This window comes from Hyla sarda, chromosome 11 (genome assembly GCF_029499605.1).
Source record: "Hyla sarda isolate aHylSar1 chromosome 11, aHylSar1.hap1, whole genome shotgun sequence".
NCBI lineage: Eukaryota > Metazoa > Chordata > Amphibia > Anura > Hylidae > Hyla > Hyla sarda.
In genome coordinates this window covers 96,488,088-96,510,880 of record NC_079199.1, presented here as the reverse complement: position 1 = coordinate 96,510,880, position 22,793 = coordinate 96,488,088, and the positions used below count along the sequence as shown (strand labels likewise).

Sequence of the window (22,793 nt, the reverse complement as noted above, 5' to 3'; positions counted from 1 at the left end):
TTCATATTTTATAATGATGACCTGTTTGGTGAGCACCTTGGTCTTCATGCTCTTGTTTTCGCACTAATGCTCTCTAACAAACTCTGAGGCTTTAACAGAACAGGTGTATTTGTACTGAGATAAAACGTCAGACAGATGTCATAGTAAGAGGGGTGAATCCATACAAACTCCACTTTATTTGTAAATAGTTTTGAAATTAATATAATATCCCCCCCCCATATCCTCCCAAATTATAGACTATTTTGTGTTGGTCAATAACATGAAATGCGTTATGGTTATGGAGCGGAGCTTCTGGAGTGCGCACAAAACAAATTCAATTTCATCATCACATGGCTGGACTGAATTCCTCTGTTAGATGTGGTCAAGGGAAAATTTTGCCCCACATGGGGTAATATATTAAAGCCTATCTACTTCTTATGGTGAAGAATAGCAAAGCTAAATTTTACATATTTTTTATATGCATAATCTGTTATATGTACAATGTTATTTATATCATTTCATTTTGCAGGTTTAGTTACCCTGATTTTAACAGTGTTTTTATTTTCTTCCTACGCCCTCTGTTCCCAGGATAGGGTTTTTACAATATGGTTGGCTGTCTGTACTTTCCACTGACTTGTCAGATTGGCAAAAACTATTGCACAATGGGGTATAAATCCTGGGCTCAGGGGCTGTGTTTAGGAGATTCATAATCAAGTACCCCCCCCCCCCCAAACATAATCCACCCTTTGGTCTCCTATTCAAACACCCACTTAGCCTAACATTCACACCTCCTTTTGCCAAAAAGTTCCTGCCCACCTGAGCATCTAGCTACTCAGAAAAAAAAGTACAAGTAGTCAACCAAACACAGTGATCCCTCAACTTACAATGGCCTGAACATATAATAGTTTCACCATACAATGATCTTTTCTGGACCATTGTAACTTGAAACCAGACTCAACATACAATGCTATGGAATCTGCGAAACGTGTCAATGGCTGGAAGAACCGACCAATCAGAAAGGACATTTCACTGGTAAAACCCCTGTATTACTGAAGTGTATGCACTGACTGGTGTCTGGTAGCGTCCCCTACAGTACAGGGTGGCATTACATGTTCTGTATACTCTTTACCTGTATTACTGAAGTGTATGCACTGACTGGTGTCTGGTAGCGTCCCCTACAGTACAGGGTGGCATTACATGTTCTGTATACTCTTTACCTGTATTACTGAAGTGTATGCACTGACTGGTGTCTGGTAGCGCCCCCTACAGTACAGGGTGGCATTACATGTTCTGTACTTTTTACCTGTATTAATGAAGTGTAGGCACTGACTGGTGTCTGGTAGCGCCCCCTACAGTACATAGAGGTATTACATATTCTGTACTCTTTACCTGTACCAGGGTTACCTGCTCCTTTGGACACCAGATGAGAGCGGTTCCATTTTACTTTTTTAGGACATTGCGTGTTCTGTACAAGACCCTGAAGAAGCTTCTGTCCTCTACATAGACCAGTGTTTTCCAAAGAGTGTGCCTCCAGCTGTTGCAAAACTACAACTCCAAGCATGCCCGGACAGCCTTCGGCTGTCCGGGCATGCTGGGAGTTGTAGTTTTGCAACAGCTGGAGGCACCCTGGTTGGGAAACACTGAAATAGACAGTGATTTAACAGCTTCCAGCAGATATTTCTTACTTTTATGTGTAAGGATTTGCTTTATCTATAGTTATCTGCTTTTTTATCTTTAATCCTCACTTTTTCCTATTTTTGGATGACATTTTGGGGCTTCAGAACCAATTACCAGGTTTCCATAGAGTTACGGTCTCAACATACGATGGTTTCAACATACAATGGTCGTCCTGGAACCAATTAATATTGTAACTTGAGGGACCACTGTATTAAAACCCCTAGATATCAAACAGGGAGTGCAACAAGAAAAAGAAAAAAAAAAAAAAAGAAAAAAAGGAAACCCCCAAAAAGTTGCCCAACAGAAAATACCTTTCTCATAGTCTTGATGACATTTGTAAACACTATTGGGGTGCTACCGGTGCTAAATATGTTTTCTACTTGTGTATCCACGTACTTGGAGACTTGATTTATTCTTCTGTATACATTACACACACACACACTTATGTACTGCTGGAGCCAAGATAGGTAGGTAGCATAAAAAAAAGTCAGCCAGTTATGCTATCTGCCAATCGACAACATTGCTGAAACAACTTTGTAGTCAGGAGTTATAGGTGTTGTGTTGACATTTTACATTGAGAATTGTAATAAATAAATAAAAAAAATATAAATTACATTGAGCATTGTAATAAAAAAAATATAAAATCCTAGTCATGTGTGGAATTTATGTGCACTAGAGATGAGCGAACTTACAGTAAATTCGATTCGTCACGAACTTCTCGGCTCGGCAGTTGATGACTTTTCCTGCATAAAATTAGTTCAGCTTTCCGGTGCTCCCGTGGGCTGGAAAAGGTGGATACAGTCCTAGGAGACTCTTTCCTAGGACTGTATCCACCTTTTCCAGCCCACCGGAGCACCTGAAGGCTGAACTAATTTACGCAGGATAAGTCATCAACTGCCGAGCCGAGAAGTTCATGACGAATCGAATTTACTGTAAGTTCGCTCATCTCGAATGTCAACCAATGACTGTATTCACAGGAGCTTCTCTGTAAGATATATTCACAGAAGTGTTGTCACATGAATTCCAAGTCAGTTCCTTGCATCTAAATAGGGTTGGTTCATGGGCAAACGCATGGTTTTCTTTAAAGGGGTACTCCAGTGGAAAAAACTAAATTTCAGATCAATTGATGCCGGAAGGTTAAATAGATTTATAAACTTCTTCTATTTAAAAATCTTAATCCTTCCAGTACTTATCAGCTGCTGTTGTGTAGTTCTTTCCAGTCTGACCACAGTGCTCTCTGCTGACACCTCTGTCCATGTCAGGAACCGTTCAGAGCAGGAACAAATCTCTATAGCAAACCTCACCTGCCCTAGACAGTTCCTGACAGGGACAGAGGTGTGTCAGCAGAGAGCACTGTGGTCAGACTGGAAAGAACTACACAACTTCCTCTGCAGCATACAGCAGCCGATAAGTACTGGAGGCATTAAGATTCTCATATAGAAGTAATTTACGAGTCTGTGTAACTTTGTACCTATTTAAGACCCATTCATTTTTAAGAGACAGTTTCTGCAACAAATTTGCCAAAAACTGTAAATATATATATATATACCCTTATATCTAAAACATTGGTTTTATTTATTATACTATATTATTTCTCATAGGCCAGATTCACACAGATGGATTTTTGATTCTGTATTACGGCTACAAGTCCTAGTCTGAAAGTGGGTCTAATGACATCGTCTGTCTATCTGTTCGAGTCATCAGACTTGTAGTCAGGTCAGAATTTGCAGTCATAATATAGCAAAAATGTGTCTAGTTTATGCTTGGCTGAAACCAGCTGTATGCAAACCAGAGCTGTGCGAGAGGTGGTACAGTGAAGAGAAGATCTGAGGATGAATTCCAAGGAAAAAACAAGACATGACACTTTACCAACACTACTCACCGCCAACAAATGAATCTCACTTGAACATTATCAAAAATACACTTATTTGCAATAGGACGTGTTTCAGGGGTATTGCCTTGCTCTTCGTCAGGTCTATGATGAAGGGAGAGGTTGTGAAACCTGTCGTCCTATGGCAAATAAAGTTATTTTTTTGTTTTAATACTGATGTACCGTAATCTGTAAAATATGGTGGCTGCAGGTAGTGCCAATGAATAGTCCTCTTGCGCGAGCTTTGAATATCTTCCTTGGATCTTCTTTTCATTATTGTGCACCAACCTAGCTATATCAGACAACCGTTGGATGTAGGCGGCTCTCATTTACTATTATAAGGTGTTTGTTGGTGTTGTACCCAGAGTGCACCATCGAAAGGTGAGTATTACCTTCCATACATTATCTATTACCTAATAGGGAATAAAGGCACATATATATAGCTCCCGTTTCTTTTTTTTCTACATATGCTCCTGAAGAGGCAGTTCATTGGCACAGAGTTGCCGGTAGCTCTGTATCGGTGTCACCGTTATAATGGTTCATTCTCCCCTAGAAGCATTGCTGACATTTTAAGCAGCTTACATGTAAACAATGCTTCTATGGAAAAATTATGTAAATAAAAAAAAATAAATAAAATAAACACTCTGCAGATATTAAAGGGGTACTCTGCTTCTCAGCGTTTGGAACAAACTATTCTGAACGCTGGAGTCGATGCCGTGAGTTTGTGACGTCATAGCCCCACCCCCTCAATGCAAGTCTATGGGAGGGGGCGTGACAGCCGTCACGCCCCCTCCCATAGACTTGCATTGACGGGGGTGGGGTGTGACATCATGAGGGGGCGGGGATAAGACGTAACGAGCCCCCAGCGCCGGCTCCAGCGTTCGGAACAGTTTGTTCCAAACGCTGAGCAGCGGAGTACCCCTTTAAGATATATGAAGAAGTTAGGAAAAGCAATTGGTCTGTGACAGAGTTCCCTACCCAGGCCCCTGGGAACATATTAGTAGAAAAAATTATCAGATTTGTAGAACTTTGTACAAGTTAATAAGCAAAATAAAAAATAAAAAAAACTAGAAAATAAATCAGTACTAAGTTCCTTTACTAAGACATCAATAAGCTCATCCTGTTTCTATCATTGTCCTGGAGACATTTTTACACCATGAATGGAGTCCATCTAGTGCACGTCAGAGAAAAAATAATATCATGTTTTAAAGAAGCACTCCGGGAATTGTTTAGGGTTTTTTCCCCCCATATATTTACAGTTAAATATTTCGACGGTTGAAAGAGACATGTGTCCATCAAGTTCAATTAATTTCCTCCCAGCTTAGCAGCATTTAGACACTTACTGAAGCTAGGTCATGTGACCTCCAGTCTCAACAGCCAGAAAATGACAGTGCTCATAGGGGTTGGCCATTTCATAGTAAAATTCAGTGCGCTGTAATAGTAGGTTTATGTCACATGCCCACTGATACGTGCGAAATAAGAAACTACGTCCCCTCGCTGTAATATCTTCCTCGGCACTGTGAGCGGTAGAGATGAGCGAACTTACAGTAAATTCGATTCGTCACGAACTTCTCGGCTCGGCAGTTGATGACTTTTCCTGCATATATTAGTTCAGCTTTCAGGTGCTCCGGTGGGCTGGAAAAGGTGGATACAGTCCTAGGAGACTCTTTCCTAGGACTGTATCCGCCTTTTCCAGCCCACCAGAGCACCTGAAAGCTGAACTAATTTATGCAGGATAAGGCATCAACTGCCGAGCCGAGAAGTTTGTGACGAATTGAATTTACTGTAAATTCGCTCATCTCTAGTGAGCGGCTATCTTGTCTGTAATATGGCGGAGCATGGAGAAGCACATGTCCATGCACCTCCCTCGGCATCCTCCACTCCTGTATATGGAGGGTGTGGAGTGATGTGCTCTTCCATATTATAAAGGGGATCGTAGTTCACAGTGCTGAGCAGGATGACACAACAAGGGTGTGTAGATTATTTCTTCCCTACGGGGCAGTGTGAGCACATAATCAGTATGTGACATAACCTATTACAATACACTGAATAGTTTTACTATAAAGCGGTCAGCCCCTTTAAAGGGGTTATCCAGGAAAATACCTTTTTTTTTTATATATATCAACTGGCTCCAGAAAGTTAAACAGATTTGTAAATTACTTCTATTAAAAAAAAAAATCATAATCCGTTCAGTACTTATGAGCTGCTGAAGTTGAGTTGTTCTTTTCTGTCTAAGTGCTCTCTGATGACACGTGTCTCGGGAACCGCCCAGTTTAGAAGCAAATCCCCATAGCAAACCTCTTCTACTCTGTGCAGTTCCCGAGACAAGCAGAGATGTCAGCAGAGAGCACTGTTGCCAGACAGAAAACAACAACTCAACTTCAGCAGCTGATAATTATTGAAAGGATTAAGATTTTTTTAATAGAAGTAATTTACAAATCTGTTTTACTTTCTGGAGCCAGTTGATATATAAAAAAAAAAAGTTTTTTCCTGGAATACCCCTTTAATGTATCACAGGAAGTGGGCAGCTGACTTCCTGTGAACTACATGATGACATCACCTATCACACTTCTCCCCTCACATCTCCACACTCTATTCATCTCTATATGCGTCCCTTATATCTGTCCTAAGTGACAGTAGTGGAGTCCATACACTGCAGACAGAGCGGACAGAGGGAGGTGTGATACAGCAACTGTATATTATACAATATAATACTCTATAATGTGAGTGAGGAGACGTAGAATAGGTGCCACTTATTACACTTGGATGTTGTTCCTCAGGGGACGGCCTTCCTGTGGTTAATGGTGTCCACTGTAAATACATCAAGTTGTAGAGCAGGAGAAGCTGATCAGATTGATATAGCTTTGTGGGGAAAAGGTCCAGGATAACTTTTTTTTATTTTTTATTAATGAAAACCAATGCTCTCTTTGTGCTAAGGAGTCATGTGGGTGGTCCTACATTGTGACTGACAGCTGTGTACAAGTGTGCATATATAGAGCTATCAATCACTAAATAGAATCGCCCACATGACTATTTAGCCCAGAATGAGCAAAGGTTTACATGAATAAATGATCATTCAACAGCCAACAAACCAAAGCTGATGACTGGTTCCCTTTAAATGGCCACTGTCAAATGGAAAAACTTTTATGTCAAAAGTAGAGATGAACGAACTTACAGTAAATTCGATTCGTCACGAACTTCTCGGCTCGGCAGTTGATAACTTTTCCTGCGTAAATTAGTTCAGCCTTCAGGTGCTCTGGTGGGCTGGAAAAGGTGGATACAGTTCTAGGAAAGAGTCTCCTAGGACTGTATCCACCTTTTCCAGGCCACCGGAGCACCGGAAAGCTGAACTAATTTATGCAGGAAAAGTCATCAACTGCCGAGCGGAGAAGTTTGTGACGAATCGAATTTACTGTAAGTTCGCTCATCTCTAGTCAAAAGTTTGGATCGGCGGGGTCTGAGTGTTCTTACCTCCACTGATCAGGAGAAGGGGGCCGGAAGAAGTTTGCGCTCTCTTGAGAGTGCGTTCTCTCCTGGCTCGGAGTCATGTGATGGAGTGGCCTTGACGTGGCGTCATGTGGCCTTGACGTGGCGAATGGGCTTGTACCTTTTGATCAAAATGTATACTAACAACCTGTTAGTTTTTGAATTTATGCTGAGAAGCAATTAGATCAAAATACAAATTGTAGATGTGCGACCATGTCTGTTTTCTCTACTTGAGTTCACATTGTGTTTCCTGTCCCCTCCTTTTTTTGGTTGGTTTCACCCGGTCTGCACTCTTCCCAACCCTATATAAGTAGCAGTTAGCTACACAGGGCCCTTTCATTTCTGGCCGGCTCCCAGTCTGACTGGGAGCTCATGGTGAGTGATCTTTTACACCTTGTTCACACTGGTGTGGTGCTGTGCGGCGTCCATTGCTGCCGTGGCGCTGTGTCTATGGGGAGGTGCGGCCCAGGAACTGGTTTGAGTGGCATTGGGGCCGCTCTTCCAGTGGGTCGTTCCCCCTGTGGGCACTGGTGTTGCGGCGGTGGTGGTCGCCGCCCGGCACTACGCCATTTCATACTAAGGACGTTAGGGACCCACTCTTGATAGGTGGCCTTGACATGGCGAGTGGGCTTGTACCTTTTGATCAAAATGTATACTAAAAACCTGTTAGTTTTTGAATTTATGCTGAGAAGCATGTAGATCAAAATACAATATGTAGATGTGCGCCCATGTCTGTTTTCTCTTCTTGAGTATATGAGCGCGTCTCGATCACATGACAGGGAGCCGTGAGAGGAGCACGTGGCAGTGCAGACTTCTAGCAAGGACAAAAGTTTTGATACGTTGATAGGACATGTCAAAAGTTTTTCCAAATAACAGGTATCTGAAAAAATAAGTAAATATAAAATCTTTTAAGTTTTACTATCTACCAATCTGATATAGCCTTATCATTAGGGCATATTGTGTGCAGATTGATGAGAGAAAAGGGAAAGAAAAAAAAAAATTTAAAGGGGTACTCCACTGCCCCAGCATCCAGAATGTTTAGTTCAGAACGCTGGGTGCGGGGGTCATGACGTCACGGCCACGCCCCCTTGTGACGTCACACACCCTCAATGCAAGTCTATGGGAGGGGGCGTGACATACGTCACGCCCCCTCCCATAGATTTGCATTGAGGGGGCGTGGTGTGACATCACGACCCTACAGCCCGTACCCAGCATTCGAATGTTCCGGACCCTGGGGCAGTGGAGTACCCCTTTAAGAATATTCCCTTTTTAGAATAAGGTTGTAAAAACAAAAATAGAAAAAAAAATAAAAAATACATAGCATTCAGAAAGCAATCAGACGTCTGAAAAGGCCTTCACTCACACTGAGGAAACGCCATTCGTAATGACCCAGAATCAGCATTTATGTCCGCAGGAATTTCCTGTGGACATAGGCGCTGTCCCATTGACAAAACGGAAGATTGAGCTTATTCAATTTTCCGCCGGAATCCAATTCTTCATCGGAAGTTCCATTGTTGAACTAAGCAGCTGAAGTTCCATTGAAATCAAGGGGAGGTTGCTGCAAGAGGACTCCATGTGAAGTCTCCATAGTGTGAATGGGGTCTTAACCACCTCTCTAAAGGAAGCACAAGGTAACGATAAGAGGGGGGAGATTTATCAAAACTTGTCCAGAGAAAAAGTTGCCCATAGCAACCAATCAGATCGCTTCTTTCATTTTGCAGAGGTCTTGTTAAAAATTAAAGAAGTGATCTGATTGGTTGCTTTGGGCAACTCAGCAACTTTTCCTCTGGACAGGTTTTGCTAAATCTCCCCCACTGACTTTAGTGTTTCTGTTATAAAGGTCTGCTGTGTAGTTTTGTACAAATGTGAACTGTATTAGGCTATGTTCACACGGCTAGCGGAATCTGCTGGAAAAATTCTGCTAGGAATTTCTGCAAAATGTACTGCACATTGTGTTGAATGGGGATTCCGCTGCCCCATTACGGGTTGGAATGTCTGCTACAGAAATTCTGCTTTCTGGATTCTGCCAAAACATTAAAGAGGGTCACGCCTCCTCCCATAGACGTGAATGGAGGGGGCATGACAGTGACGTCACATCTCAGTGGGGGGGGCATGACAGTGACATCCCAAAAAGCCGGGGGCTGCACCGAGATCACGGGGGTCCCAGGGGTGGGACCCCTGCGATCATACATCTTACCCCCTATCCTTTGGATAGGGGATAAGATGTATACAGTCATGGCCGTAAATGTTGGCACCCCTGAAATTGTTCTAGAGAATGAAGTATTCCTCACAGAAAAGGATTGCAGTAACACATATTTATTCCCTTTGTGTGTATTGGAACTAAACCAAAAAAGGGAGGAAAAAAGAAAATTGGACATAATGTCACACCAAACTCCAAAAATGGGCTGGACATAATGTTTCAAGCATGTGATGCTCCTTTAAACTCACCTGGGGCAAGTAACAGGTGTGGGCAATATAAAAATCCCACCTGAAAGCAGATAAAAAGGAGAGAAGTTCACTTAGTCTTTGCATTGTGTGTCTGTGTGTGCCGCACTAAGTATGGACAACAGAAAGAGGAAAAGAGAACTGTCTGAGGACTTGAGAACCAAAATTGTGGAAAAATATCAACAATCTCAAGGTTACAAGTCCATCTCCAGAGATCTAGATTTTCCTTTGTCCACAATGCGCAACATTATCAAGAAGTTTGCAACCCCTGGCACTGGAGCTAATCTCCCTATCCAAACTATCTGTCGACATCTAAATGAAATGAAACGCTATGGCAGGAGACCCAGGAGGACTCCACTATGGCAGGAGACCCAGGAGGACCCCACTATGGAGGAGACCCAGGAGGACCCCACTATGGCAGGAGACCCAGGAGGACCCCACTATGGAGGAGACCCAGGAGGACCCCACTATGGCAGGAGACCCAGGAGGACCCCACTATGGCAGGAGACCCAGGAGGACCCCAATGCTGACACAGAGACATAAAAAGCAAGACTACCGGTACATTTTGCCAAAATGAACTTGAGTAAGCCAAAATCCTTCTGGGAAAACATCTTGTGGACAGATGAGACCAAGAGAGCTTTTTGGTAAAGCACATCATTCTACTGTTTACCGAAAACGGAATGAGGCCTCCAAAGAAAAGAACACAGTACCTACAGTGAAATATGGGGGAGGTTCAATGATGTTTTGGGTTGTTTTGCTGCCTCTGGCACTGGGTGCCTTGAATGTGTACAAGACATCATGAAATCTGAGGATTACCAACAGATTTTGGGTCGCACTGTACAGTCCAGTGTCAGAAAGCTGGGTTTGCGTCCGAGATCTTGGGTCTTCCAGCAGGACAATGACCCCAAACATACGTCAAAAAGCTCCCAGAAATGGATGGTAACAAAGCGCTGGAGAGTTCTGAAGTGGCAGCAATGAGTCCAGATCTAAATCCCATTGATCACCTGTGGAGAGATCTTATAATTACTGTTGGGAAAAGGCGCCTTCCAATAAGAGACCGGGAGCAGTTTGTAAAGGAAGAGTGGTCCAACATTCCGGCTGAGAGGTGTAAGAAGCTTATTGATGGTTATAGAAAGCCACTGATTTCAGTTATTTTTTCCAAAGGGTGAGCAACCAAATATTAAGTTAAGGGTGCCAATAATTTTGTCCAGCCCATTTCTGGAGTTTGGTGACATTATGTCCAATTTGCTTATTTTGCTCCCTTTATTTGGATTAGTTCCAATACACACAAAGGGAATAAACATGTGTATAGCAAAACATGTGTTACTGCAATCCTTTTCTGTTAGAAATACTATTTTCTAGAAAAATTTCAGGGGTGCCAACAATTACAGCCATGACTGTAAGGTTGGAGAATACCCTTTTAAACATGTTTTTCAAATCTTGCAGAATTCCATGCAGAATACCATTTAAGTCCATGGGGCTTTGGAATTTGGAGAAACTCTGTGTTTTGAGCACACAGAAATTCTGCAAAAATCCTGCAGAAAGCTTCAGTTTAAGCAGAATCACAGAATTTCCACAGTGTGAACATAGCCTTAGTAGCATTACTCACAATCAGGGGCATAGCTATAGAGGTAGCAGTCGCACGGGGCTCTGGTGCCTAAGGGGGCCCCAAAACACATCTGCCCCATAAGAAACCAGTATTTTAATTGGCATATGGGGCCCAGAAGCTACAAGCTACGCCTCTGCTCACAGTGCAATGTGATAAAGAGCTGCTGACTGCCTCCAGCCGCTATTACTGTACATAGGAAAAACGTTGCCAGTCAGCGGCTGTCAGCATTTCGTTATTATAGATTACGAGTGGTTAAGAATACAATTAGTACATAAAACATGTAGATATGATCAGGAAGAAGATCGCATCGCACACACTATATATTGGTCTATACATAAGTGTACACAAAAACTAAAGTGAATTTATCCACAGGACAGTAGATAAGCTGATCAGTGGGGTCCAACCACTGGGACACCCACTGATCATGAAAACAAAGGGAAATTGTTCCCCAAACGAAGCCAGAACTCCATTTCTGCTCTATGAGTACCGAGCTCCATTCCGGAACCTATTATTTTTCTCATTTCTAATGTTGGTAGTCCAAGCAGGAGCTTGTTACTCATCTGTAAATAGGGGAGTAAAATGAGGCAACAAAAGACCACCACATCAAACCACCACACCAAATGCAAGGTACTAACCTTTGGTAGTTGTGCTATGTATAGGCACAACACGGTAGGAGAAGCTGCTGCACTCCGACCACAATTGGTAAAAATAGGAAAAATAGGGTTCACAGAGACAATGCACAGGACAGGAAACAGATGGCCCCAGACAATGCACAGGACAAAAAAATTGACTTTAATAGGAATAGTACTAAGACAACACATTTCGGCACAAACCTGTGCCTTCCTCAGGTCCAAAAAATATAGCTGTAGTAGATAAAACAGTAAAAACTATAGGGTATGAGACCAATTATAATGTCCTATTACTATTCTCGATTTTTGTCCTGTGCATCGTCCGGGGTCATCTATTTCCTGTCCATCCAGCAGCGCTATTAAATGCTATTTTTCCTTTCTTTTGTTGCTGTAGATAGGGGAAAACTTTTGAAGACAGGAATTCCCCATTAGGGTTGGGTCCCACGTAGCGCATCCGCAGCATATTTCACACTGTGGATGCACCAACGTCAGCACTAGAGCAAGCTCCCTGCTGCGGCCGGATAGCCCAGTGTGTCTGCTCGTAGTGACAGGTTGATTAAAATGATTCTGACTGCCGATGAATATATATTAATACTTCTATACTTATATGCCATTGCTAATGCTGCAAAAATATATTTGTTACCCACCCTTAACCTATAAATCAGCTTTCTATCTGCTTGTGACTAAGATTGAAACCTTGGGATGATGCCAGAAGGACCAAAGATGAGAAGTCAAAAGACAAAATATTTGAGGAAGATATAGACTGTGTAGAAGGGCAGAGAGATCTGTGATTTTCTGGTAGAATAGGGGGATGATGAACTACGGCCCAGAAAAGAAATGAATGTTTAATATGCTAATGTATACAGACACAAAACTCAAATAACCAATCAAAATATAACATGATGATTTTGACTTGATAACTAACCTCCTCTTTTTGTCAATGTAAAAACCAATGTACTTCCGTGTATTAAACAGAATTCTCTGGGACTCTAGAACAGTTCCTGGGTTTTCTTGCTGAGAGAGTTTTATACCAACTTTTTTGTCTGGTGTATATTTCTCGTGTCGACACTCAACAGTATACACAGCAGCAGTCACGCACATTTTAAGGCCTCATCCGCACACATCCTTGACAGTAGCAGTGGATTTTCTGCTGCAAATCGTAATAGTGCATCCGTAGCATGAAATAATCCACGGATGAGCTACTTGTGACCCTCACCTTAGGCCTAAAAAAAAGAGCTACTAACCAGTCAGAAATATCACTCTGGGATGGAAAAATTTTGATGATATGATCCATATATCTTTAGTTACCTTCTTAGATTTATTGTTTCAAGGAAACCTTTTTTACGTGGGCTTAGAGAAAGTGTACCTAAAGATTACAATAAATGGGACAACCCCGGTCCGTATAAACTATTAGAGCATATGGCAAGATCAGCTATATGTCCAATCGCTTACCGTTAACATGGTTACATAGTTCATAAGGTTGAAAGAGTCCATTAAAAGGGGTACCCCACCCCTAGACATCTCATGGCGATAAGATGTCTGATCGCAGGTGTCCCGCCGCTGGGGACCCCCGCGATCTCCCTGCTGAACTCGGCGTTCATTTAGAGCGTCGGGTGCCGCGCCGGAGACTCGTGACGTTACGGCCACGCCCCCTCAATGCAAGTCTATGGGAGGGGGCGTCAAGCCCCCTCCCATAGACTTGCATTGAGGGGGCGTGGCTGTGACGTCACAAGCGGGGGGTTTTCGTGACATCACGAGCCTCCGCCCCGCATCTCCAGTCATCGGGCACGGAGTGAAGTTCAGCTGAGATCCTGGGGGTGGGGTTGATGAGATGTCTAGGGGCGGAGTACCCTTTTATATTCAACCTATATCCATACTGCGTTAAATAATCTCCTTTGAAGCTGATAATAGTATACATGTCTTGGTAACAGATGTATGTGGTGGTTGCTTAACTCTTCTTAACAGAAGATGACGGGGGAGAGAAGGATCGGGCATGCTGGATTTCAACTGCACAATCCTTTTGTTCTCTGGGACATAAGCCACTACTAAAGAAGCCTGGCAACAGCCTTCGTTTCCACTCCAGGGGGATAATGTGACATGGCTGTTGTCCAAACAAGCATATACCACTCCCGTCTTATGTCCACAACATACAAACCACCCAAAGTTTGACAAAACAGAGTTCAGATCCCCATTTGGTTCAAAAATGGCCTTGTCCTACCTCATGTAGCATTATTTAATTAATATGGAAACTTTCCCCCACCCCCCCTTAAAAGGGGTGTGTGAAGGAGACAATATTAGTCGGTAGCATTCACTGCAACCACAAGACATAAGTGTAAATATTCTTTATAGTTAAAGCGTTACTGTCCTTTGAATAAACTTCTGACAAAAGTTTAGATTGCACCAGGTCTCAGTCCATAGACCTGCTGTGACTGCGCACTTCACAGGGTAATTAGACCCGGTACGATCTAAACGTTTGACATGTCTGAACAACATGTCCAAAATGTATTCAAAAGGACAGTAACGCTTTAACCATAAAGAATATTTATATGTCTTTATCTAGTTGTACCGCGGACTGCCCTCCTGTATCCTAATACAGAAAGTTTACGATTCACAGCCCCTTTAACTAACTCTCCTCTTTTTTTTTTTTAAATAAATTAAATATTTCATGGCGTAAAAAAAATAATATATATATATATATATATCACAAGCTAACAAATGTGCACAGAGTGAATAGTATTATACAGCCATTGTTAGTAGAAAAGTGTCTGGATAAACCATTAAAAACATTCTTTTATGGACCCAGCAACAGCATGAGAGCACAACGCCAAAGCTGGCCACAGATTTAAGGACTAGAGATTTCAATTTGAAAAATGTAAAAAAAAAAGAAATAAAAATAATTAAAAAATAAATAAATAAAAGTGCACTACAAAAAAAAAAGATTGGTTTTGTCCAATAGAAATCTCCTCCAACCATTAGTATGGTTAACTTTATATACGGTAGGTAAATGCTAACATTTAAGAATTTCCATATACAAATGATATTTTGCGCCAGTTTTCCATGGGATATTTGTTTAAATAAATAAATTAAATAAATTAAATTACAAATGTGATTACTGGGTGCAAAGAAAGCTATGGCCAGCTTTAGTCGTGTCCTATTATGAGACAATAAGCATTTACGGTATGAGATCTGACTGAAACAAGCACGGTCATTACAAAGACAATGACACACTGGAAGCCAAACAACACAAAGCCTAGTGAGTCCACAGAAAGGCAGATTTTCTTTGCACATGGCACATTGAAATCCTTACCCCTGCTAGGCATCAGCAGACGCTTCTTCATGCTTCCTGTCGAGATAGGATAAATAGGAGAGGGAAAAAAAAGGAGAGAATGGTACATGAACAAACCAGTGTATAATCTTCAATTATTGCAATAAATAGAAAGACGAACATACATAGAAAAAAAAAAAAAAAATTATATATATATATATATATATATAGGGGAATATGCAAAGCAGCTCATTACACCACCTTTTCAGGTAGTGTTCCCTGGTATCAGCTTAGCTCCTGTTAAGGAATATAAAAAGCTGAACGGGATATATGCCAAGCCAGACTACTCCCCAAAAGGGAAGTTTTTTTGGGGGAGTAGTCTGGCTTGGCATATATCCCGTTCAGCTTTTTATATTCCTTAACAGGAGCTAAGCTGATACCAGGGAACACTACCTAAAAAGGTGGTGTAATGAGCTGCTTTGCATATTCCCCTACCCAGAATGCCTGCGGAGTGTTAAATGGCCTAACCTGAATCTCCGTTACACCTGAAGAGGTGTCCTCTGTCTGAGGAAAGTAATGACCCCGTATATTTATATATATATATATTACAACATAAAAAATCCCGTAGCGGCTTAAAGTGGTATTCCGGGCAAAAACATTTTATCCCCCATCCAAAGGATAGGGGATAAGATGTCTGATCGCGGGGGGGGGGACGCGTGATCTCCCTGCAGCACCCGCATTCTACTCGGGGACTGCGTCTCTAGTTTCGGAAACCTTCGGGTTTCCGGGACTGGGGACGTGACACCACGCCACGCCCCCTCCATTCATGTCTATGGGAGGGGGCGTGACGTCCGTCACGCCCCCTCCCATAGACATGAATGGAGGGGGCATGGCGTGACGTCACGTCCCCAGTCGCTTTCCGAAACTGGAGATTTAGCACCCGCATAGAATGCGGGTGCTGCAAGGAGATCGCGGTCAGACATCTCAGATAAAAAAATTTTTACCCAGAATACCCCTTTAAGAGGATTTTTATACTGGGTAGATCTATTGCCAAATGTATCTGCAAAGGAAAATTGGTTGTATCTGAATGAGGCTACTTTGGCGCCAAGCACACAGTTTTCTGCAAGTCCCATTCAGATAAATTAGTCACAGAAACCAATCTGCTGCGTGCGAATTCACCGGAAGATATTTTGTTTCGATCTATTCACGATTTGATAACAACAACACAGTTTTTTTTCTGATTTATGTCATAAGATACGGAAGGAAATCATTATATACGTTGATGTCCACAAACATAACTGCGACCATTCAAGCCCAGCAGGATGTATGGAAAGTTGTGATTGGTGATTTGAACCCTGACTGTCCGCTATAAGGTCCACAATGTACTCACCTGCCTACGTTCCCCCGTTCCCCTGCCTACGTTCCCTGTCTTCTTCCGCTTCCTGAGGGTCGGTGAGTCACGCTGACAATGTCCCGCTGTGGCCGGTGATACGCTGACAGCGGCGTGACTCACCGACCCGCATCATGAATGTGGCCTGGAAAAAGCATTGTTCGGTCTCAAGAGGCTTCAAGGGATATTCCATGAATTTTTTTTTCCGGACAATCATTCTTCCAGAAGTCCTGTTTCACGCCAACAGTTAAAGGGGTACTCCGGTGAAAACCTTTTTTCTTTTAAATCAACTGGTGGCAGTAAGTTAAACATATTTGTAAATTACTTCTATAAAAAAAAAAATCTTAATCCTTCCAGTACTTATTAGCTGCTGAATACTACAGAGGTAATTCTTTTCTTTTTGGAACGCTCTCTGATGACATCACGAGCACAGTGCTCTCTGCTGACGTTATTATAATAATAACGCTTTATTTATTGTTGTCCTTAGTGGGATTTGAACCCAGGTCCCCAGCACTGCAAGGCAGCAGTGCTCACCACTGAGCCACCATGCTGCCCTTATCATACATCTGCTATGCATGGTTGCTAAAATCGACAGAGATGTCAGCAGAGAGCACTGTGCTCGTGATGTCATCAGTGTTCCAAAAAGAAAGGAATTTCCTCTGTAGCATTCAGCAGCTAATAAGTACTGGAAGGATTAAGATTTTTTTAATAGAAGTAATTTACAAATATGTTTAACTTTCTGGAGCCAGTTGATTTAAAAGAAAAAAAGGTTTTCACCGGAGTACCCCTTTAAAGGGGTATTCCATTAAATGTTTGTTTGTTTTTTCATATCAATTGGCTCCAGAAAGTTAAACAGATTTGTAAATGACTTCTATTAAAAAATAATATCTTAAACCTTCCAGTACTTATCAGTTGCTGAAGTTGAGTTTTTCCTTTCTGTCTGACAACTGTGCTCTCTGCTAACACCTGTGTCTCAGGAACTGCCCAGAGTAGGAGCAAATCCCCCATAACAAACCTCTTCTGCTCTGGGCAGTTCCTGAGACAGACAGAGGTGTCAGCTGAGAGCACTGTTGTCAGACAGAAAATAACTCAACTTCAGCAGCTGATAAGTACTGGTAGGATTAAGATTTTTTTTTTTATAGAAGTAATTTACAAATCTGTTTAACTTTCTAGAGCCAGTTGATATGAAAACATTATTATAATTTTTTTTTTCATGGAATACCCCTTTAACTGTTGGCATGAAACAGGACTTCTGGAAGAATGATTGGAAAAGAAAAAGAAAATACCTTGTGAAAGGGGCCTAGTCAGAGAAAATAACTTTAACGCAGTCCCCCTGTAGTCCAATTTCCGTACATTGGTGAGGTTATTTTCACTGATAAAGCTACCTTCTGGATGTTTGGGTGACATCTAGAACAGTGGTCTCCAACCTGCGGACCTCCAGATGTTGCAAAACTACAACTCCCAGCATGCCCAGACAGCCGTTGGCTGTCTGGGCATGCTGGGAGTTGTAGTTTTGCAACATCTGGAGGTCCGCAGGTTGGAGACCACTGATCTAGAAGAATGATGCCATGAATGAAAGAATGGTATCTAAACATCCTCCGAGAACAACATCTCCCAATAATCCAGGAGCAATTTGGTGATGAACAATGATTATTTTTTTTTCTACATGATGGAGACCGAGTCACAAGACGGATGTAACCACTAAATGGCTTGGCATCATTTTATTTTAGTAATATTAGAAACGTCTGACCAAAGGCCTAAAAACAAACACGCAGCAAACTTGGTGAAAACCATAATTTGTGTCCACAACTATAAATTAAAGGGGTACTCCGTTGGAAAACTTTTTTTTAATTTTTTTAAATGAACTGAGGCCAGAAAGTTAAACAGATTTGTAAATTACTTCTATTTAAAAATCTTAATCCTTTCAGTACTTATTAGCTGCTGTATGCTACAGAGAAAGTTATTTAAAAAAATAAAAATAAAAAAAATTCTGCCTGACCACAGTGCTCTCTAGGTTTGCTATGGGGATTTTCTTCTATTCTGGACAGTTCCTAAAATGGACAGAGGTGTCGGCAGAGAGCACCGTGGTCAGACAGAAAAGAAATTAAAAAAAATGAAAAGAACTTCCTGTGGAGCATACAGAAGCTTATAAGTACTGGAAGAATTAAGATTTTTAAATAAAAGTAATTTACAAATCTGTTTAACTTTCTGGCACCAGTTGATTTAAAAAAGAAAAAAAGTTTTCCAGCGAAGTACCCCTTTTAAGGCTATGGACACCATTGTGCTGAATTTTTTATTTTTTTTGTCCATTTGCTTCCTGAATACAAAATGCAGCTCTCTAAATCAGTGTCTCCCGCTGTTGCAAAACTACAACTCCCAGCATGTACGGTCTGCAGGAAAATGTATACGTTTAAAATGGTCATCTTCTGACCCCTATAACTTTTATTTTTCCACATACGGGCCGGTATGAGGGCTAATTTTTTGCGCCGTGATCTGAAATTTTTATTGGTACCATTTTTATATTGATCAGACTTTTTGATTGCTTTTTATTCATTTTTTCAAAATATAAAAAGTGACAAAAAAAATACGCTATTTTGGACTTTGGAATTTGTTTGCGCGTACGCCATTGACCGCGTGGTTTAATTAAAGGGTAGCTCCCACCATCCCTTTTTTTTTTTCTTCCTGTCCCTGCCTATTGCCCATCTATCCCTAACCCCCCCCCCCCCCCCCCCCCCCCTGCCTTTACATTTTTTTTTACTATATTAAAAATGCTTTTTTTTCTGCCTGGTAGTGTGCTCACTACCAGGCAGACTTCCCCGGCAGGCATGACGTCACTGACGCCTGCTGGGGGGCCTGACTTCCGCCCTTAGTTCAACTATACAGGGTGCCTCCAGCTGTTTCACCACTACAACTCCCAGCCTGCCCTGACATCTATTGGCTGTCAGGGCATGCTGGGAGTTGTAGTGGGGAAACAACTGTAGGCACCCTGTGGTGAAAACAGTCTCAGCCGCAGCTGCCACAGATCCCGCTCCCCCAGGCCCCGCCGCGCAACACCCCCCACCCTTCTCCCTCCGCCGACCCAGAAAAAACATTCCGCTCTCCAAACTCCATCACCCCCAGACCCCGCCGTGCAACAGCCCCCTCCCTCCAACTGCCCGAAAAGAAGACATTCCGCTCCCCTTATAAGACCTCAGATCAGACTTGCCCATCCGGAGGATCAGCGCAGCAATGAGTGCGCGCGCTGCCTCCGGACAGGGTAATGGGGGCGGGGCCATGCGCGAGGCTAGTGGAGCAGCCTGACAGTGGGCAGTGCAGCCCCAGCTTTCAGCGCGCTCGCTCTCGCCTGTTTGATTGACAGGCGGGAGCGAGCACCGCAGTGACTGGATTTCGACTCATTGCCAGGCTGAAATGAGTCGAAATCCAGTAGTGACGTCACTGCTGAATGCATTCGGCCACTAGGAGGGCGACCCCTAGTGGCCGAATTTAAAAGTGATTTTAAACTTCTTTAAAATCACTTTTTTTAATTAAAGTATATTAGAGATATGTTGTAGTACTTAAGTACTACAACATATCAATTTTTTTACTTCATGACAGTGCCCATTTAACGATATATTTTTATAGATGTTCATTTTTATTTACACTGTTTTTTTTTTTTTAAATGGGAAAATTGGGGTGATTCAAACTTATTAGGGAAGGGGTTAAACGATCTTTATTAACTTTTTTTTTTTTTTTTGCAGTGTTATAGCTCCCCCCCCCATAGTGGCTATTACACTGCACATACTGATCTGCTACACAGATGATTGCCGTGCATTGACACGGCAAAGATCAGTGTTATTGGTGGTCGATTGCTCAAGCCTGGATTTCAGGCTTGGAGCAATCAATAGCTGATCGGACACGACGGAGGCAGGTAAGGGGACCTCCGCTCGCGTTCTAGCTGATCGGGACCATCGCGGTAAAATCGCGATGTGCCGATCAGCCCAACTGAGCTGCCGGGAAGCTTTCACTTTCATTTTAGACGCGGCGATCAAGTTTGAACGCCGCGTCTAAAGGGTTATTAGCGCTCAGCACAACGATCAGTGCCGCACGCTATTAGCCCAGGGTCCCGGCTTTCATTAGCTGCCGGGACCGACCCGGTATGACCATTCTATACCGGGACCGGGTGCAGGGCATACATGTACACCCTGCGTACTTAAGAGGTTAAAGGGGTACTCCGCTGCTAAGCGTTTGGAACAAACTGTTCCGAACGTTGGAGCCGGGAGCTTGTGATGTCATAGCCCCGCCCCCTCCCCTCATGACATCACGCCCCACCCCCTCATTGCAAGTCTATGGGAGGGGCAAGACACGTCTGTCACGCCCCCTACCATAGACTTGCATTGAGGGAGCGGGGCTATGACGTCACAAGCTCCCGCCTCCAGCGTTCGGAACATTTTGTTCCAAACGCTGAGCAGCGGAGTACCCCTTTAATTTCCGTATTGTGCATAGACGCTTTGTCTTCGGATAATCCCTTTATTTTACCTTTAAAAAGGTGCCCATAGTGCCAGTAGAACCATCGATGCTTTTTTTTGACACTGCCAATCCCTGCTGCCAGCCCTTGCTTTTCTCAGTCCCGAAATACAGGAAAAGCCCAATGACTGGTTAAGGTGCTTCACTGATGTGGCCAACAATTGGCTGAAATGGCCCTTCCGATGAGGCAGCATGAAGGAGAGAAAGTGCTGACAGCACCGGCAGACGATTGGCAATAGATGAGCACAGGTTTTTTTTTTTTGGTTTGGTGGTTGTTGTTTTTTTTAAGTCAATATTCTGGCACTTTGTACAAAGTAAAATTTATTCTGGAATGCCCCTTTAAGTTTTTATTTCAAAATAAACAACTCTATACACGAACAATGAATTCACATGTAGCATTTTTTTTTTGCAAGGAAAAAAAAACAATTCATCTGAACTGGTTTTGCAAGTGTCTTTAGGAGTCTTTTGCATGAATGGGACATTCGATTAAAGGGGTATTCCAGGAAAACCCATATAATATATCTATATCAATTGGCTCCAGAAAGTTAAACAGATTTGTAAATTACTTCTAAAAAAAAATCTTAACCCTTCCAATAATTATCAGCTGCTGAAGTTGAGTTGTTCTTTTCTGTCTGGTAACAGTGCTCTCTGCTGACATCTCTGCTTGTCTGGGGAACTGCACAGAGTAGAAGAGGTTTGCTATGAGGATTTGCTTCTACTCTCGACAGTTCCCGAGATAGGTGTCATCATAGAGCACTTAGACAGAAATGAACAACTCAACTTCAGCAGCTCATAAGTACTGTGGCTGTGGAGTCGGAGTCAGAGTCGGAGTCGAGGAGTCGGAGTCGGACGAAATTTTGGGTACCTGGAGTCGGAAAACAATGCACCGACTCCGACTCCTACTAAATTTAGATTGGAATAAAATAAAAAATAAAAAGCAAGTTTAAATGTCCCAATTCACAAAAAGTTATAATTAATGACTTCTCTACTATAAGAATAAAGACCAATGCATGCAGTGCCTCATGTAACCGCAAAACGAACACGCTAAGTGACCGTGAAGAAGCTTTTCATGTGCTTTACTATTAGGCACACAACGCACAATTAGGAGCGACAATACTTATACTTTCCATAGTGTTGTGTTCTGCTGTTACAGGGAACCCATGGGTAACCTAGACTCTCACTGATAAGGGGTTAAGGAAATATGTTTTTTGCAGGACTAGAGACACTTGTATAAGTGAAGGGAATGGAGGGTCAATAGTTCAAGACTGAAGCTGTAAACCATTGGAAAAACTGCTGCCATTCAGCTAAGGCTATAAAAACTTGTAAACTCTATTGTTAGCTTAAAGGGGTACTCCGCCCCTAGACATCACGAGGGGCAGAGCCGTGATGTAGCGTTGCTCCGGCCCCTGTATCGCCCGTCATTACGCACAGAGCGAACGCACAGAGCGAACTTTCCTTTGGAAAGGGGATAACATGTCAGATCGCCGGGGTCCCGATCTGTAACTTTCTGGAGCCAGTTGATATATATAAAAAAGTTTTTCCCTGGATAACCCCTTTAAGTGTCTGCAACAAAAGCTGCCGCGTGTCAATCTACCCTTACATACGTATTTGTTTTTGGCTTTTAAATCAGTGCTGCTGAGACCTCTGCTTTTCACCTCATACATAAAATGTATATATATTCTAGAGCTATACATTTACTTTAAAGGAATACTGTAGTGGAATATAACATCCTCTATCCGAAGGATCAGCGGGCATAAGTTATAGATCGTGGGGGTCCATCCGCTGAGACCCCCCGCAATCTCCTGTACAGGGCCATGGCAGTCTGCATGAAGGGGGCATTCCATCACCGCATGACGTGGCGGCCGACACGCCCCTTTCATGTATCCCATAAAGATACATGGAGGGGGCGTGTCTGCCACGGCTTCCTGTTGGGGACGGCC

General features: G+C 42.6%; 1 protein-coding gene across 6 annotated transcripts in view; it reads right to left on the bottom strand.

Moving 5' to 3' along the window:
* Positions 1–22,793, bottom strand: part of MTA1 (metastasis associated 1) — a 156,626-nt gene that overhangs the window by 22,813 nt on the left and 111,020 nt on the right. For all 6 annotated transcript variants that reach the window (XM_056545502.1, XM_056545497.1, XM_056545501.1 and 3 more), the window contains exon 17: positions 15,003–15,038. In XM_056545502.1, the coding sequence (XP_056401477.1) occupies positions 15,003–15,038 (36 nt within the window). The remainder of the gene's footprint in view (positions 1–15,002; positions 15,039–22,793) is intronic.